The 12972-nt window shown below is 37.2% G+C and overlaps 1 protein-coding gene across 1 annotated transcript; it reads right to left on the bottom strand.

The window, feature by feature from the left end:
* Window positions 1-5980: 5980 nt before the first annotated feature.
* Window positions 5981-11703, bottom strand: LOC104086565 (uncharacterized). The gene is made up of 4 exons (XM_009590863.4): window positions 11234-11703; window positions 9482-9616; window positions 7252-7338; window positions 5981-6466 (listed from the first exon to the last, which is right to left on the bottom strand). Exons 1-4 carry the CDS (start codon window positions 11360-11362, stop codon window positions 6308-6310), a joined length of 510 nt encoding a protein of 169 aa, XP_009589158.1. The 5' UTR covers window positions 11363-11703; the 3' UTR covers window positions 5981-6307.
* Between the last annotated feature and the right edge of the window lie 1269 nt (window positions 11704-12972).

Raw genomic sequence — 12972 nt, 5'->3', positions numbered from 1 at the left:
ACACTAAATTAGTGAGAGAGTTGAATCTCTAAATTTTGTAAAAACCTAGGTAATGTATTGAAGATTGTATCCCATTAATTCTTTCCAGTAATTTACACTTTTCGGAAAAAATATCACCAAAAATATGTTTATTCTAGTACGTAACATTATTTTGAAAATTCTTAGTAGCCTCTATTAATGAAGATGTATTTTGTCCACGAGTTGTGTACTAAATTGTGGAAGGTAGGATGAGTTATCCAAATTGTTTCAAATCTGAAGATGTGTTGCTTAGGTATGTTATTAGGTTTTAATGTTACAAGTAAGGGGCAGTGATCCGAATAGGTACGAGGGAGATGTTGTACCATTGCTTCAAGAAAGAGGTTTAGCCAATCATAATTAGCTAAAAGTCGATCTAGTTTCTGACAAGAGTGGGTTGCTCTAGTGGTGAGCACCCTCCACTTCCAACCAAGAGGTTGTGAGTTCGAGTCACCCCAAGAGCAAGGTGGGGAGTTCTTGGAGGAAGGGATCCGAGGGTCTATCGGAAACAGCCTCTTTACCCCAGGGTAGGGGTAAGGTCTGCGTACACACTACCCTCCCCAGACCCCACTAGTGGGATTATACTGGGTTATTGTTGTTGTTGTCGATCTAGTCTTTCTAGAATTGTGTGACCATGTCTCCGTTTGTTCATCCAAGTATATGGACTACCCTTGAAGCCCAAGTCTAGTAAGTTACAGTAATTAATACACTAATTGAAAGCATCAACCCTTTTATTGCTAATAGGGTTACCACTTACCACCAAATTTTTCAGTGGCTCTAACTACTTCATTAAAATCCCCCCCCCCCGACTAACCAAGGGCCCCTATAGATATCGTGGATATATTTTAAGTTATACCAAAGTATATTATGGGAAGTAGTAGAGCTATGAGCATAGATTGATGAAAATAACCACTTAGTAGAGTTAGGCCATGCCTGGACCATGCGGTGTATCTCTTATGCGATCATGCTGATATCCTCAATTGTACCTAGATCACCATACCACATGATAACTATACCACTGGAGAGACCTTATGCAGATACTTGGAACATATTTGAGAAGTTGAAATCATTCTTAAGAACATTGTGATCGTGCATATGAGTTTCCAAGAGAACTACTAGAACAGTCCTATAGAGTGAGCGAAATTGTCGCCTAAATTCCGCATTCTGTGATCCTCTACAGTTCCATACTATGAGATTCATTATGGATTGTGTGTGAGTTGTGTTGTCAGTGGAGTTATTCCTCTCTCCCAAGGGATAAGGATGTGTCAAATGAACTTGAGAGTTCATTGAGTTGGTCTATCGAAGTGTTGGGATTATGACCATGGCATATTTCCCCACTTCCTGGTTTGTGGTTGCCCTGAAATTTAAACTGCATGATGTTAGTTCTGGGGGCATTTGAGAATGAACTTTTTTGTGTACTGCTCTTTGAGGTTTTAGAGATAAATTCCCTTTAGCCATACAAACTTTGTTCATGTTTCCCTCATCTCCTCCATTATTTGTGCTAGTTCTAATCGAGTCTGATCGCTTAGTGCGTTGGGTGATGGAGGCGAAGTGTTGGGTGGACTGTACATGGGAGACAGTGGTTCTTAGATGTTGGTCGGGGATATGGGATATTGTGGTGGTGTGAAAGAACTCATGTGTTGGAACCACGGGGCATAAATCATCCTTGTGTGATGTGGTGGATAAAATGGGAGCAACCCTATTGTCTGAGTGAAAGTGTGGACTGGCGGAGATGCTGGTTGTGCCCATGTTGTTGGCGTGGAGGCAGAGGGCCTGTGTTGGTCCGGAATGAGAGGGATGTGCGTTGAGTACCATTGACTCTGAGAATACGCCTCTATTCCCAAGTGCATGCCCTCTGTTACTATCTCCGCTAAGTGGACTGGGTTTTGAACAAGAAGTATAACTTCTTGGTTGTTGGGTTCCAGTATGAAGATCAGGGCATAACCCTGTAGGCCCATCTCGAGCCATGACTGGAGTGGGTAATCAAGTGGAGGATTTTGGTAGGTGTAGATGATAGGGGTTATCGGATTTGGATGGGGCGGACCATTCATTGTTAGACGTAGGAAGTGGAAATATTGATTGTTGTTGTGATTTCTCTCCCTGATGGATGTGTACCAGGGTCATTACATGTGTGCTTGACTGTGGGCATATTGATATAGAAGGGTTTGAGTGGAAAGTATGTGAAGGTAATGACTTGCGTAAGTCGGTTGTAGAGGTTATGTTTGTATCTAGGGTTGGGGTAGAAGAAGTTATGTTTGTGGGTGTAATGGTTGGCGTAGGGTTACAGGTTAATAATAGGGTTTCACATGAAAAGGAATTATGATGTTTCATTGGAGTAGGAGAGTCTTTGTGTGTGTTGTGTGTAGTCTCATTGGTCATTAGAGGAGAGGGGGTGGCAGGCAAAGAGACGGCGGAGAACTCAGAGGAGATTGAGTGTGTGGATATAATGTCAGAGTTGTTGGTTGAGTTGTCAGCTAAAGAGTTGGGTAAGTTTCCACTTAGGCCAGTTGTAGGGGTTACTGAAGATGGCGTTGTTATATCCATTTGTGCATGGGATGTAGTGGGAGTACTAGGTTTGGTGTCTAGGCTTGGGGAATTGAGGTCCATATCATGTGGAGTTGTCCCTAGTTTAATGAATGGTGAGGTAATAGGCTTATCGAAGGTCCTTACATGACCTTGTTCTTGTGCTTTAACTTTTTGGGCCTCTAGAGAGTCCGATAAAAGGGTGGTAGTTATGTTTGGATTTGTAGGCCCATTAGTGGGTACATCAAGAGTAGTATCTAAACCTTCTAAGTAGGAAAAGAGGTTAGTTGTATCTGGGCTATTGTAAGTGGTCTGTTGAATATGATTGCGAGCCCATGTGTGACAATTATTAGGGTTAGAGACATTACCTGTCGTTACCTGGGGTGGTGACGTGGCTGCCGCCTTCCATGTTGTCGTTCGTATGGGGCGATAAGCAGTAGCAGGGACGCGTGAAGCCTTAGAGGTTGAACGTCCGATGGAGTTTCCAATTTTTTTATTGCTTGATTTTTTCGAAAATGTTATTATTTTCCATTCTGACTCTGTGTGTTGGACATGAGAGGATGATATGGGTGGGTTCATGGATGTGGTGGGAAGGGAATTTAGTGGTGGAGTTGGGGTGAACTGGCAGTTCTAGCTAGCGTGGCCAAACCTACCAGATCTCGTGCATAATAGATTTAGACTCTCGTATATTAGGACTTATTTGTGGGTACCGATGTGAACATGTGTTTTGAGGGGTTTCTCAAGTGGTACTTCGATACAAATACGGGCATACCTACCCCTCGTAGTTTGTTGAGGTGCAAGTATCAACTTTTAAGAGTTGCCCTATTTTGTTTTTCACTCTTTGCAGTATTTCGAGGTCATAGAATTCGGTTGGGAGTAAGTTAGTTGTGCGCTTGAGGCTATCAATTTAGGCTCCCAACGGCGGACAGAGAGAAAATAATTTAAAATAAATCATGATCCGTCGTGTAAAGCTTTGAACATGTTTTCCTCATAGAGAAATTTAATGAGGAAAAAATTTGACCCCAGATCAATGAGGGGAAGTTCCTCAGTGGGTTTTCAAAGTTGAGTAAGTTTAGTTTTTAGTAATTGATGACCCACTATTTTTCCAAACACATTTACGATAATTGAGCTTTTCCAAGGAGAGTATAGACAAAATTTGTCATTTTTTGTTAATGGAATGAAGGTGTCTAGGTCGTCTGAGCGAGATAGTTCATCTGTAAGGTCTATGTCATCATGTATCGATTGGTAGTTTGATGTGTACGCAGGGAAGTGTGAGTTAGAAGTAAACGTATGGAGAAAATATTTTGGTGGTGATGGGGAGTTAGGGCTGTCAATTTGCATGGATAGTGTGTTTGGTGGATCAGTTAATGGTAGGGGATTATCAGGCTGGGGATTGGACATTTTAGTTACGGTGCATTGATTGTTTGTCGTGAAAACGAGGCAAGATGGGGGAGGTGAATAGTCGGAAGAGAGAAGGAAGAGGAAACATGAGAGAAGGGATTGAGAAGTTTGGAATTTGTGACTTGGTGAAAGTGTATGACTCTATTAATTATAATTCTTTCACTATTTTCCTCTTCTTTCTTATGGTGTTATTTCTTTTCTTTTTCTCTTCTCTATCCATTCATCTTTTGTTTTGGGATAGGTAGAGAGGAGAGGTGATATAATAAAATGCAATTTGCTGTGACTTTCATATAATTGAAGAATCATCATCTTATATTGCAAAGCGGATTTAAGGTGTATATATGTTATGAGATTAGCCCAGAAGAATAAAAAATGACATAAATATGCTTAATTTAGTTAGCCCGTCTGATTGTATTAAAGGATAAATACATGTTCTTTTTAATTTACTAGTCTCACGGTACGCGCGATGCACGTATACTCTATCTTAATAAATACTAATTTGTTTAAAAATTATGTTTGAGTTATAAAATAAAAGTGTAAGTTCATGAAGATGATCGTGAATGTTGACTACATTTTGTCTTGTGTTGTTTCATTCATGTTTTTTCTAGTTTGGATTTTACCCAAGGTAAATTTTAATATTATACGGTAATAGATTTTGCTCTATTTCCAGATTTGTTTTCATTACTTATATGGAAATAAATTTAGGTACCCTTTTAACTCTGAAAATAATTTTACTTTTATTATGAATTTGGAAAAGAATATAAATGGATTTTTCCTAATTAATTAATGGAAATACTTAATTATTATTCTTAATATTTAAAATACATAATTATTTTTTGCTTATTCAAATTCTTAAAATTAGCTCATATAAAAATTATAACTATATTTTTATTCAATAAGAATTATTTTTCGGATTGTAAAAAACTAAATGGGTGGAAATTCATCCATGCAAGACATATTCCAAAAAACAAAATTGGAAGGAAAAAAAAGGGAAATGGTATTTTTTTTTAGATCTCACATAATTAATAATCACTATATACCATAAATAAAATTTAAATTTTAAATTTTTAGAAACCATAATTACCTTTTGTAGTTAAGAAACCCACTTATATTCAGCTAAGTGTATCATTAGTTAAAAATTAAAAGATCTCACAAATCATCTCGGAATAATTGATAAATTTTGTGTTTATTATAGATTTATGCTTAACAATCACCATTATTATAATAGTTCATTTAAAACTGTTGAAAGTTAAATTTATAATATTGAGTAACATAATTAGTGTAATTGTCTATTATATTTCAAAATATCTTCATATAAAAAAAATCATATTAATCGAAACATAAAAAAGTTATTAAACGTTAAAAAAAACGTTAGTTTTAAAATCTAGTGTTTTATTCTAGGTAAACATTAATTAATTCTATATTATTATACTGGATATTGTAGAATTAGAAATATAATATTGTATTATATCTCTTATCTTTTGGTTTCCCACCCGGTGTCCGGTACTCACATTGGGCCCCGACTAAATCCAGATTCGCGCCGGGAAGTCCTACATTGGGGGGTAAAGCGCTCCCTAACAAAGACGACTACATACCCAGGGACTCGAACCCGAGACCTCTGGTTAAGGATGAAAAAGTACTTACCACTCCACCACAACCCTTGTTGGTACTATATCTCTTATCAATGAAATGATATGAGAAACAAACGTGGTAAAAGTATGTTGATAGTTTTTTATTTGGTTGTAATAATATTTATAAGTTAAACTTTTAATTGATTTTGAAGTCTTAAATATTAGGATTCGTATCTAGTTCCAATAAGGAATAATTTAATATACAAAATATAATTGATTTGAGATTCCTAAATATTGGAAAAATAACTTAAATTACTATTTTGTACAATATAAAAATATATTTTAAAAGGTAAAAAAACGAACGACATTTCACTAAGATGCTTCGTACTTTTAATATAGTAAGATCATACAACTTCTTTTGCATGTAAGGAGCATCTGGACATAATTTCACCAGTATTATAGAACATAGCTGAACAAAAAATCTCCAAAATTCCCAATATTTCACAATTTTGCACCCTATAATCAGCATAGTCTCCTAAGCTAAGCCTGTGGTGTTAGGTAAATGTAAAATTCAGTAGGAAATTGCACAATCCAAAGGTGTCAACAAAAATTCAAGCTGCTTCATGCAATTCTTACTACATAACCTTACAACATTGATCACATTCACTATTCAACTTCATTTTCAGTGATAGAAGCTTAGGTTTTGTTATGCTTTTTCAAATGCCAGATAGGATTCTTGGATCCAAAGAATGAGAAAAACAATTGTATCGTTTTGCTGCCAAAACTTCAGCAATAGATCATGCTGGTGTTGGGGATTTGCCTTCTTCAACGTGAGAAGGTCTGAGATTGAACATTCCAGCAAGTCCTCGTCCCCTAGCTAGCTGTTCAAGCTCTTGAATTTTGCTTTTTAGGCTCTCCATTTCTCTTGCCAATGCTTCATCTCGTTCCCGCATTTGCTGAAGAAACACACAAGGACCTCAAATATAACTCAAACAAAGTTATAGAATGATAGAATTTCAGTTTATTATGACAACTAACAGAGGTTTTGAACTCCACTATTGATGTAATAGAAAAGAAAAGGACTTGTTTTAGACAGAATTTATAGAAACTCAGAATAGCAAATTACAACAGTTCCTTCTGCTGTTCTGCAGCAAGGAGCCATAATGAGCCAGGTAAATTAGGGTACCTTTACAGGTTTAGTAATAGAAATAACAGCATGTAATTAGAGGGATACATGGCGCATCCCCCTATCTGCTCTAAGGGCTATAAGCAACAGTATTGATGGATGTGAAGCAAAATTGGTCTGTTATTTGGCAATCACAGGGACTAGATCAGCAACTGGTTAACCAAAAGGTGCTTGCTTTAGTGCCATTCCATGAAATCACATTGAGATAGAAATAAATAACCATAAACCAATTTATCAAAATAAATAAATAAATGAAGAAATAATAATGGACTTTGGTCTAAATCAACCTCAAAAGTTAGCTCATCAGGTGAGTACCGCCAAAGACCATAGGGAGATAACAACTTATTCCTCAACCAATGCGCGATACTCTTAACAATAATAATCAGTAACCATAAACTTGAAAAGGAGATGCTAAAGTAGATGTTTACTGAGATAACATTAAAGGAACAGCCCAAATACTTTCAGGGGGGTTCAATGTTTTGGCTTGGGTCATTGATAAAGCAATAAAAGAGTTTATCAAGACCAAACAAGTAATCGAAGAATTTGAGAGTATACCTCCATCTCTTGCCTGCGAACTTCCTCCTTTTTAGCTTCTGATCGAGAACTTCTTTGCACCTCAAAGTAAAGTGCAGCAACTGCAACCTGTTCAGCGATTTGAAAAGTTGCCAAATCACAAATTAGGCAACATAGAGGTGCTAAATGCAAGATAGCAAAGTCAAACGCCATTACATAGCTCCAAACTGACCACCAGATTCAACCAAATATAAGGATGCCCTCCGTGGTGCATTATTCATGATTTATTACTGTGTCACTCACATGAAATGAGCAAACTAATGGAACAGATTATTGTTGCACTGAAAACTGAAATTTAGGAAGCGAATCATGGAATGAAATCTGTTCCATTAACTATACTGGAAGTTGTGTTTCATCTCCAACGCAGCATAGCTACTCTAATTATCCAGCTGCTGACAGAGACCGATGAATCTTTTATTTTCATTCTCTATTACCATTGAAAACTAGTTAAATGCCAACACTGGCAAGCAGCTGCAAATATTGTGATTTTCTTAATCTCCCAACTTTATCAATAGTCTAACAGCTGTTGACTCCTCGTGTCAATCTTCAAGATGAAAAGATCATGACGAAGTATTAGCTCTTCCTCATTATGGAACTGTTTCACTAAAACATCTAAATCCAAAAAAATAATATAGTAATTGTTTTGCGAAGAAGGTCAAAAACAATCTGAAACTCGAGATAGCACCAAGAGTAGGGATAAAGAGGTCCAAGCTTTGACCTCAATTTTCCACAAAATCATCTTTTCTTTTAATCAGTAGTAATCCACAAAATCATCTAACAATCTCATAAACTAAACTTCAGCCCTATTGATCATCGTCCATAAGGTTATTTCCAACAGTATTGTCAAAGGCATAAAGCACCCAAAAAAAAAAAAGAAAAAAAAAAAGACAAAGTCTACCAAGACTTTAGATGCAAAGCACAGTGAAAGCAGAAGATAATATTAATATATGTATACACACACACACACGCACATGCATTATATATATATATATATATATATATATATATATATAGAGAGAGAGAGAGAGAGACAAAAATTTATGTAGACATTATAATTGAAATACTACAACTAAGTAAAATACACGGAATAAAAATCATGTCATTCAAATTTAAAAGTGTGCTAATTTTTGTGTACAGATGCAGATGTACAGTTTTAACTTCCTATTCAAATTTACTGACTAGCTTTCTCAGTCTTCTCCATCCTTAGCAACCAATGATACCTCAAAGAGAAACAAATAAACACTAGAGCCCAAGAGTTCAAGTCTAACTCTTGGTACACAAAGTTGAAAAGGATAACTCATCTAGCAAAGGATAACTCAAACAGAAGGAGATCAGCTCTAAAACCCAAGAGTTCAAATCTAACTCATCTGAGAGTTCTGAAAGGGAATTTACTACACAAAGTTGGTTCAAGATTTTCTAGCACAGCCACAAAGTGCAGTCAATGTAAAATGTTGGTAGCTTATACTTGGAATCTGTTAACTTTAATATTTCAGCTAAAAAAAAAAGAGAGAAACTATAGTTATTTTCACGCATATAAATTACTCCAAAAGAACTCTATCTACTGACGCAAGTACATTTTGTAATAAGCAAATCTTGGCTCATGTTTCGAAGATCATGTAAAAATCGTCATAAACAATTCTCAATTCAAATATGTGTTGTTTAACAGCACTTAGCTTAGGAGCTACTTGCTTCATGCATGATCAGTCAGAGTAATACTCTTTGAAGTTTGGAGATTGTAAGTAGAAATTTCAGATTTCAAGCAAATTTTAAAGCTAGTTTGTGCATCTCGAGATGGTAGATATGACAATTTCCTGTATATAAGCTTCAGAGATCTAAGCTTTGTGTTCCAAACTCTTCTTGGAATAATAAATCGCAAGGCAGTTGCACAGAGAAGGATTCAGTAGACATATTGAATTAGGCATGATTGCGCATATTGATGCAAAGCAACTTTATTTCCCAAGAATTACAATGGCTATGTGGATTGTTAGAAGTTGCCACTGCTAATCTGGGTAACAAAAGTAGCACGACTACTTCCATACCGTGTCAGAGCGCATATCATGTTTTAAGTGCACAGGATTTCAAACCTTGAGCAGTTAGCAAAGTGCATCTTCTTATTTGAACAATAATGATATGTAACAGTTAACAAAGGGGGGAAGCTTAGATAACTATCTAGACATGTCATCACAGAGTCAAGTAGGAAAATAAGCAATACCGAGAAGACAAAAGCCTCCCCCAGAAGGTCAACAGCAGCTTGAACAGCTTTCTCCTCATCCAAAGGCCGTATTTCTACATTGGTTGCATGACCATATATCCGCCTTTGCATTGTTGTTGTCACCCGGTGGTTTGCCTGTTTTGCGAATGTGTTAAAAAAGATGAAATTTGAAATGCTAACAGACTTAAAAAGATTAACATATAATGAAGGATAAAGTTTCTGAAAGATGGGTATTTGCATCTACAAACAAGACATAAATAGCTGAATGAATATACTGAAACATAATAAAGAGAAATGCACAGAGGAATGCAAGAGCATTTCTTGCATTATTAAGGGATTAAAAGAACTATACAGTAAAAGAAGGGCATCGACTTATCAAAAGTAAAGATACACAAGGAATGACCAGCTATTTAGTCAAATTGCACAACAATTCCTCAACAGGAGCACAAGCCGCTATTAAAATGTATCAGAAGATGTATCCTATTAGAATCATCCAACCACTTAAGTGAATCTTACTAGTCCCTCGATTCAGAAACTACAAGTGCTGAAAAACAAACCGGAACTCTCCAAAATGATAACCAATCTTCTCATGCCAAATATATCTAGAAGTTGTAGTTTGTTATATTCCCGTTTTAGACAATGGTTTCTTTGCATTTTGTTTCTGACTGTAAAAACCCATTAGATTATAGATCCACTTATAGCCAGTCAACAGGCTATGAGTTGCTAACCAAACTATGTGAATAACGAGCAATTATGCAATTGCGTTATTTATGTTCTTTGAACTCACAACTAATTGATTGGATGGAAGAGTAAACTAACTAACCAGGAACAGTAAAATTGTAAAATCACAAGTTGTTCTACTGACATAAACTAACCAGTAACAGTAAAATTGTAAAATCACAAGTTGTTTTACTGACATAAACTTATGCTCGTCAATTAAGGTCTTTACTGATGAAGTCTAAATTCAGCCACACAGCATTAGGCATGCAGCACTCTTTTCCGCTACCACATACCATTTCACAAGACACTATTAGTACCCGGAGAGTCAAACAATTTTTTTCTTTTACTATGCAATACTAATGTGGGACTCAAGAGTCAAGCCTCATACCTTGCAATGGACCATAACAAACCACCACGCTCCGCATCCGTCGTCCTCGACGGCTGGCTGCGCGCTAGACATTTCTAGCCTCGGGGAACATTGCAATACCAACGTCGCCATCCATGGCATGGTGGGCACGGAGGGTGGTGGGTGGCTCTGATACCATTGATACAACCCAGGAAGAATCACACCCTAAAAGCTAGTTATTGAGCTAAGATAGCCCAAGGCTATATTAACCCAGATCAATACATTGCAATTGATAGTTTATTCGTTCCTTAAATACTTTTAATTAAAAAGAAATTGCTACTTTTAGTACTTACTCATCTATACTACAAGTCTACAATTATTACCCTATCAGTTCAATTGGATTTTCGGAATGTGATAAACCAGCAACAAGAACAACCTTTATGCTGAAAGGGACTAACAGCTCCAATTAAGGAATTAGAATTAATGGCCTATGTGGTCACCAATTCTACGCAAATAACAAGTCCTCGTACACATAAAAATTAGATACTAAGCCAATCATTCTTTTGGGGATGGAGGGAGTAAACGAAATGCACAATTTATGCTCTTTCATTCTAATTAGCCCTACCAAGATCAAAACTAATCGAATTCATGTAAGTAATCACAAATCCAACCAAAGAGACAATTACCTGGGCGATGCTGACGATGAAATTACGGAACTTGGGATGCAAGCCAGCTTGTTGCTTAAGCCTACTGGCAATGGGTTTGCTCAGTGTTTTCAATGCAAGTGTCCCAAGCTTCAATACTGGCAGTGCCATATATTAACGATTTCTCGATCTGGGTATTCTAAATAAACCAATCAACGATCAAGAGAATTATATGTGCAAAAACATTTCTTTATATTCAAGCTTGACCAGTTCAGATCAAGAGCTGAATTCTTGAGGAATCAGCTAAATGCGTGTGGGGTAAGGGGAAGGTTCTCTCATGGAAGTTGGGAAGTGGTCTTTTGATGATGTAAGCGATGTGGTGAAATACAAATGCCTATAACTGTGAATATGTTTGACGGGAGATAATGGATACTACTATTACTGTAGTAGGTGATTGGTTGACTTCTCGAGATTGGTGGACGGCTGAATCGTCAGAGATCTTGGGGTATTATGTATTGAGTTGCCTATTTCAAGGGCATTTTAGCTACCCTAATTCATGCATTCTGAATGTACATGTTACATTATAACTCGTATATGGTACTAGTACTAGTATATAGATTTTTATACTAAATCCATTTAAATTATGTAGTTTAATACTGTAAATCAAATGTTGCATTAGTTATGCATAAATTATATTAGTAATGAAAAATTATATTAGTAATGAAAAGTTATATAACGAAAATCAAACAATTATAACTTAATACTGCTAAATTCTATATCATGAATAAAGATTCTCATCCCTCAAACCAAACGATCCTTATGATGTTTATAGATGTTGATTACTGGAACCACAAAATTAAATTAATCTAAGCTATTAATGATTATTAGCTTATTTGCCCCGGCAATGGACGCCCTAACATACCATATTCAAGGGGAGGTGCCATGGTGTATGTTCGTTGATGATACAATTCTGATTGATGAGACGCGAGACGACGTTAATGAGAGTCTGGAGGTATGGAGGCAGACCCTGGAGTCCAAAGATTTCAAGTTGAGTAGGACTAAGACGGATATATGGAGTGTAAGTTCAGCAGCATGACGGGGGAAGCGGACGTGGAAGTGAGGCTCGACTCACAAGTCATCCCCAAGAGAGAAAGTTTCAAGTACCTAAGGTCAATTATCCAGGGAGATCGACAAGGATGTCACGCACCGTATTAGGGTGGGGTGGATGAAATAGCGGTTAGCGTCCGGAGTCCCGTGTGACAAGAATGTGCCACCGAAACTTAAAGGTAAGTTCTATAGAGCGATGGTTAGACTGGCCATGTTGTATGGGGCTAAGTGTTGGCCAGTCAAGAATTTACGTATCCAGAAGATAAAGGTAGCCGAAATGAGGATGTTGAGATGGATGTACGGGCATACTATGCTCGATAAGATTATGAATGAAGATATTCAGGAGAGAATGGGCGTTGCTCCCATGGACGACAAGATGCGGGAAGCGAGGTTTAGATGGTTCGGGCACGTGCGGAGGAGAAGCCTAGATGCCCCGGTTAGGACGTGTGAGCAGTTGGCTTTGATAGGTACGAGAAGAGGTAGAGGACGGCCTAAGAAGTATTGTGGCGAAGTGATCAAGCAGGACATGGCGCGACTTCAGATTTCTGAGGACATGGCTCTTGATAGGAAGGTGTAGAGGTCGAGCATTAGGGTTGTAGGCTAGGGGTAGTCGAGTGTTTTTCCTCTTTGTACCGGTTAGTCTGATAGAGTTTTGACTAGGACTGCTAGAGTTT

Source organism: Nicotiana tomentosiformis, chromosome 2 (assembly GCF_000390325.3).
Source record: "Nicotiana tomentosiformis chromosome 2, ASM39032v3, whole genome shotgun sequence".
In the NCBI taxonomy this organism is placed as follows: domain Eukaryota; kingdom Viridiplantae; phylum Streptophyta; class Magnoliopsida; order Solanales; family Solanaceae; genus Nicotiana; species Nicotiana tomentosiformis.
This window is presented reverse-complemented; position numbering and strand designations above follow the sequence as displayed.

Coding starts and splice junctions, on each gene's coding strand:
- LOC104086565 (XM_009590863.4), bottom strand. CDS start 11,362: ATGGCACTGCCAGTATTGAAGCTTGGGACACTTGCATTGAAAACACTG. Junction 7,339..9,481: donor GGGAGGCTTTTGTCTTCTCG/GTATTGCTTATT, acceptor ATCGCTGAACAG/GTTGCAGTTGCTGCACTTTA. Junction 6,467..7,251: donor TTCGCAGGCAAGAGATGGAG/GTATACTCTCAA, acceptor GTGTTTCTTCAG/CAAATGCGGGAACGAGATGA.